The sequence below is a fragment of the Glandiceps talaboti genome, chromosome 20, assembly GCF_964340395.1.
Source record: "Glandiceps talaboti chromosome 20, keGlaTala1.1, whole genome shotgun sequence".
NCBI lineage: Eukaryota > Metazoa > Hemichordata > Enteropneusta > Spengelidae > Glandiceps > Glandiceps talaboti.
In genome coordinates, this window is record NC_135568.1 from 3,063,716 (window position 1) to 3,070,000 (window position 6,285).

The 6,285-nt window shown below is 35.1% G+C and overlaps 1 protein-coding gene across 2 annotated transcripts; it reads left to right on the plus strand.

The window, feature by feature from the left end:
* The first annotated feature begins 329 nt into the window (after positions 1–329).
* Positions 330–4,266, plus strand: LOC144450778 (uncharacterized). 2 transcript variants are annotated; one of them, XM_078141496.1, is made up of 5 exons: positions 330–478; positions 1,490–1,690; positions 1,891–2,040; positions 2,631–2,791; positions 3,125–4,266. In XM_078141496.1, the coding sequence occupies exons 1-5, from the start codon at positions 361–363 to the stop codon at positions 3,260–3,262; spliced, it is 768 nt and encodes a 255-aa protein (XP_077997622.1). In that variant the 5' UTR covers positions 330–360; the 3' UTR covers positions 3,263–4,266. The 2 variants fall into 2 exon arrangements, with proteins under 2 accessions (XP_077997622.1, XP_077997623.1); XM_078141497.1 differs by having other exon boundaries at positions 349–423.
* The last annotated feature ends 2,019 nt before the right edge of the window (positions 4,267–6,285 follow it).

The following is a 6,285-nucleotide window of genomic DNA, read 5'->3' on the forward strand; positions in this document are numbered from 1 at the left end:
CTTTCCTTACGTCTCATGCAAACACAAAACTCAGAGAGTGGCATATTTGTTTTTGTATTTTTTTTAAATATTTCATCCTAGAATAGTATTATGTCTCAAATATTCTGAAATATATGTAATAATTTTGAAATATACGTAATAATTCTAAGATATTTAATAATTCTGAAAAGCTAGGTTAATTTTTTTGGAACATATTTTTCTTCCAAAGACCACCACATAATGTTGAAAGTTATCAAAGCGTCTGTCAGTTACCACATACAACCCTATGCTAAAATGGTTTCTGCCTTGTATGTCACGTGGTAGTATAGAAATACGGAAGTATATATGGCATACGTCACTGGATAGTTAAGCTATACATGTATGGTCAAAAAATCCACTTCTTCAAGCAGTGTGGGCTGTTACCCTTTTAGAGTCAAAGACATGGCGAGTTTTACCATAATTGTTTTGGTTTTTACGTCTATGTTGGCTGTATGTTTGGGTACGTACTATTTATTACGTTATTCGAGGAGACGTGCCACACTTTCCGGATGTATTTAACGACGGTTGGGATTGTAATGCGTTAATAATGTAGTCTAAGCATCCCGAAACTTGAAACGACTCTATACCTAGGCATACTGACTTGATTTTACATACTGGTCACATTTATGCTATCTTGATCATCCAATTGAATAGTGATGATACATACTTGATTAATTTGTGAGAAAACTCGGATGCAAAGTAGAAAATATCCACAACCGTTATTGTATTTGCAAATAATAACTTTAAATTTCTTTAGTACAAATTGCTCCAAATATTGGACAAAGTGTGAATTAAACTGATCAATTCGTTCAGAAGTGTCAACGATGTCAATGTTTAAATGAGTGAAAGTTTGTGAATATTATCCCATTCCACTTTCACTTTCGATGCATCTGTGTTGACTGCACTAAGTACCCTGGGACATAGTCCATAACATGACAATACGAAAATCAGCTCAAATTTCACTGTATCTTGTGGGGTTGCCACTATTTTGCACAAAGGCCTGTAGACAAGTAGCAACAAAATTACATTCAAAATTAATTTCAATTCCCCACAAGCAGTGTACATTGATTCGATGGACTTTCCATTGAAGGGTATTACCCTAATACTCATAGCCGCGATGACGTATAGCTACGAGCAGACCGTTCCCCCCAACCCGCTCGTGATTATCAAATACGCCCTAGTTTACAGCATAAATACCCAATGGGCCCTTTGTACAAAGATATGAGTGGTAAAGTGGTATTTAAGAACTTGAATGTATATTATTGTTACAATGCATATATAGGATGTTGAAGATTACATTATTTGTTGATGATAAAACTTGCTTTAATACGTCAAATAAATTAGTTTCACGCAGACTTTTCTATCAACTCGTTCTTTGCAGGACGTGTAAGTCAGACTTTATCCTAGTATGCACTACACAATATAGAATGTCATGGATTAACCTCGCCATTGTTTTGTTATATATATCTAGCCGATAGATGGCGCAGTGATGGTCGATGTGGTCCTGACTCGGCATTGTCATCAGGTTTAGCGGCAGAGTGTGATCCGTACAGCTTGTATCCATGCTGTTCATTGGATGGTTGGTGTGGTAACACATTGTCACACTGTGAATGCAATGGTTGTGTTGACTTTCGAATGAAACTAGCAAATGGATCAAATGTTATCGAGAAAGGTACAACAAATACGACCATGTAAATTTGTTCATTTTTCGGCTGTGGATATAATGGAAAAAAATGATTACAGTTCACTGGTATTGCAACTTGACTGTCAAGTATGCACTGAACGCAACATCAATGCTTACAACACGCATGTTTTAAACAAAAATATTTCAACTGTTATATTATAATCAAGAAACATTTTATTTGTTTCCAGGTGCTAATGGTTGGCCAAGTTTCTCAAAGTTGTGGGGTAACTACCCACAAGACGCTTCCCGAGCTCTTATTAAGAAATGCAAACTCCCTGATTGGTTGATTGGTCAGAATTCATGTGCCATTCGTGTAAGCTATTCCTTGATTACATCAGGTAAAGGTTGAAAACTTGTTCCATGGTTTTCAAACATATTGCTGTTTTCTATTCATTCCGAATTTTAGGAACCTCTAATTCTCCTTCCAAATTTCCCCATCCCCTTAGATTCTCCGTATTGATAATTCCCTGATGTTTTTTTTTCTTCTAACTATTCTATTTCCATATGTTGTATGTTCAATGTCCTCAACCCACAGTCTGTCCTTTTCATTCTTTCTTTTTCTTTTTTCTCATCTGCCCATCTCCTTTGATCCCGTCTGTGATTCCAAAGTCTCTTAATTCATCCTTTCAAGTTTAATTTAGTAATATGGACACAATTTTGTTACCAGACTACAAGTGCCAATGATGTTGACAAAATACAGTAACTATACATGCTTAAGTTTCCACCAAATGATGTGTGTTGTTCTGCATCAATGATGTCACACTTGTAAGTATGGTCCCTGATCATTTATCCATCTTGTCTCAGCAACAGAGTTTGAACACTTAGTTAATTTCATAGTTCCTGCATACTTAGCTTCCATCATGGCGATCATTTTCAGGCTACTTGTGCAAGGTTTTGTCAACAGCAGAAATGGATTTTTTTCTTCCAGGTCAAAAACTAAATGACATACAGAAAGGAGAATGCAATTGGGCACAAGTTGTCAACGGAGACGGAGATAAGTATATCATTCGAGTCGCCACCATGCGGTGTTATTTGGAAAGTCGCAAAGGTTCGGCTGACATTGTCTCTAGCAGTAAAACTTCTTTTCAGGTGAGAATGAATTATCGAAAGTAAAACGAAATGCATTGTGATAGGTTTTTCCCATGTCGACATCTCTCAGTTACAGTCTTTTGGCAATCCTCCAACATTCTAAACACCCACATGATAATGAGCACTGGAAGGGTATCTAACGCATTAAAAGATTGACAGGCGATTTATTCGTTTGGAAATGAACTTTCGAACATATGTATCATCATTGAGGTTTAAAGAGAACTTGTGTATGTACGAACACACACACACACACACACACACGGTATAATAATCATCTGTGACACTTGAATGATTTATATTACATCATGGATTTGTTTATTTTTCTGAATATAGGGTTACAAGGGAATTATCGTTTTCCAAAGTTGTAAATTCCAGACTGCGACTGGTCATGTTGATCTATGGGATGGCAGCAAATGTGCTGGCACCTGTTATTTCGACTCTTGTAAAGACATGAGACTGTTCATATTCTAGTACATATTCTAGTTCACAGAAAAAAAAAATGCACATATAGAGACATACATGTATAATTGCTTTATTCAGAACGTTTGCAGAAAGTTTGAACTTCACTGTATGTTGCATGCACTGTTCTGAGTGTACTGTCTAATCACTGTACTCTGTGTACTGTATTATACTCCAGGACTGTACTGTTACAGTATGTACTGTACTGCATGTATTGTAGTGAATTACACAGTCATGTACGTAGTGTAGGGTGCAGCACTGTAATGTGTTACGCTGTAAATGTACTGTACTGTACCACACTGCACTGTACTGTATTGTACTGTACTATACCACATTGTACTGTACTGTACTGTACTGTACTGTGCTGTACTGTATTGCAATACAATGCTTTGCACTATACTCTGTTGCACTATGCACTATAATGTACTGTACTCTGCATTCAACATTCTAACTTTGGCGAAAATAAATGAATTAAATACAAAAGTGGTGTGTAGAAATGTACAAACAACATTTTAATAATATCCAATTATACCCTACATTTACAGGTTGAAATTCGTTTTTTTGTAATGACTATTGTTGGTATTAGCATTACAATACTATTTCTTCCTTAATATCACCGATGTGGCGAGGAATATTCCAACATATACTTTCAAAAGCTGAAAAATCACATGCTCTTAACACCACACACCCTGAAGTGTATCATTTGTATTTGTTTCTGTGATTTTCTTATTCTGTATAGAACTATGTTATTTTTGTGTTCAACTAACAAAATTGGTGAACTTCATTGATAATGATAGTAATGTTCAATTACAAACTTCACACTTCAAAGGATACACTAGTATGATAACACTGAAAACCAAGTAAACAAAATTGACATTTATTTTCTTGTTATTTTCTTCAACCTCTTTTTCAGGAACGGAAAAAGGGTCAATATGTTTTCTCTATAATTGTAATTTTAAATTTTGCAATAAAAACGTGTCTTACATTTACGAAATATGCTCAATAAATAAATGCTGTAAAGCTAATTTCATATGTGTCATGTTAAATTGTATGAAAAAAGGAGTAGTATTACTCTAGCTGATAGTCGTCAAGTCACAGCTTATAATTGTAATGTTAACTGACCATCACATCAGAATACACAGTGAAGATAACATAAATTATACCATGCACTAGCCAGGTTCAACAAAACACATGGAATATATACTCTGGCTACGTCACGACAGCGCGTCTCTACGTCACTGTTACCACTGTGTTCGAAATATGAGTCAAAACGCTTAAAATTATCATTACTTTCCCCGATTTTTTTAATAATAACACTGACGGTGGTATAATTATATTATTCCCCAATCAATATGTTCTTCATTCAGTCAGATCAAACACTTTTGACCTAAGGGTTGTCACTACTCGTCTAGCGACTCGTAGTGACAATGGCCCCTTAGGTCACTCGTATTTACCTTGGCTGAATGAAGAAAAATATCTAATTATCACATTGGTTAAAATAGATGTAAAGAAAACGTACAATGTATAGATCTTGTATAAAGACAAGCGATAGACGTATAAAATACACAATAGAAGTATGTATAGTGGACAAAATATTCATAATGAATGTGTACAAAATGATAAACTCATGTAACGTACATAGGTGTACAAACTAATGTTAGTAGTATAGACAATGATACAGTAAAAACTACTTATATGAATGTACAAACGATAAATATATGTATTGAACAAACTATTTATATGATTGGCCAGAAATGTTCATTGTAAAAATTACTCCAGACTGGTGATGTAGCCAACAAAACTCCTGATAGAAGCATATACAAAACGCACGTAATGCGATTTATTGTACAAGCTATACTATTTACATATATTGATTAACATTAATATATCATTTTTATAATTATATCATGTTCAGACTGCTATTGTATTTTGAGTATTTAGGGCAAACATCATTTATTTAGTCCAAGGCAAAGCTGGAGAATTATAATAGTTGTGTGTTTGTCAAAAGTGTCCTGTTAAATTTATTATACCGACGGGAAACCTTACCATTGCTATCAGTTAAAGATGTACAGTTTTTACCTCAGACCACTAAAAGAATTCATTGAGTGGTCTGAGGTTTTACTAAGTTTTTACTATGATATCAAATGAACATTGATATAGTTCAACACAGTTAATAAACCTCACGATTGTTACAATCAGCTTGGTCAATCTACAGTGGAGATTTCATCGGAATTCATCAGTATCGTCGGCCCTTTGGGGTTTTTTCAACAGCATGAATATTAAGGCCATAACAAAAGACAAAACAAGCGCCTGTAAGGGTGTGAAAACAAAATATTAATTACTCTCTCTCTCTCTCTCTCTCTCTCTCTCTCTCTCTCTCTCGTCAAAAATGAAATGTCTCACCTCGCCTCTTCTCTGAAACCATCTTTCCCTGTGTTTTTACACGTTTAGCATGTTCCTTGTTTGATATGTCGGGTATTCGAATTTATTCATGGAAAGATACACATGTCATTTTGCTCTTTCTACTTGATCGAAATGATATTCTTGATTTTTTTCTCTGTATAGGCTTATTTTTCTTTTCACGTTTGATATTATGTTCAACGATACATTTTACTTGTTACTATAATTATTCTTTAAAATTGATAAATACCTACCTTGGCTGGATCAACAATAATAATAGAGTTGAATGTTGAAATACAGTATGTTGTAAGCCATGTCTTGGATACTTCAGGACCCCACTCTAAACTGTACAAGACGACAAAGAAACAGGACAAAAATGCCGACGTAAAAACAATGCACCATCCCAAGATACAATAGCAGCAATTCAAGATAGGATTCGGTGGCTTAGTAGAATTCATATCGTTATTCTCTGTTGTGTCATGTTCTTGTGCAGATGTTACTGAATTGGAACGTCTCGACTTCAGGAAAAGTATCGGCATCAACATGGTCGCTGGCATAGTGATCAAGGAGCTAATAAAAGCGATGTACAAAGTACCGAGTGAAAATATGAATGGACCTAGGGTGACCACCTTTGT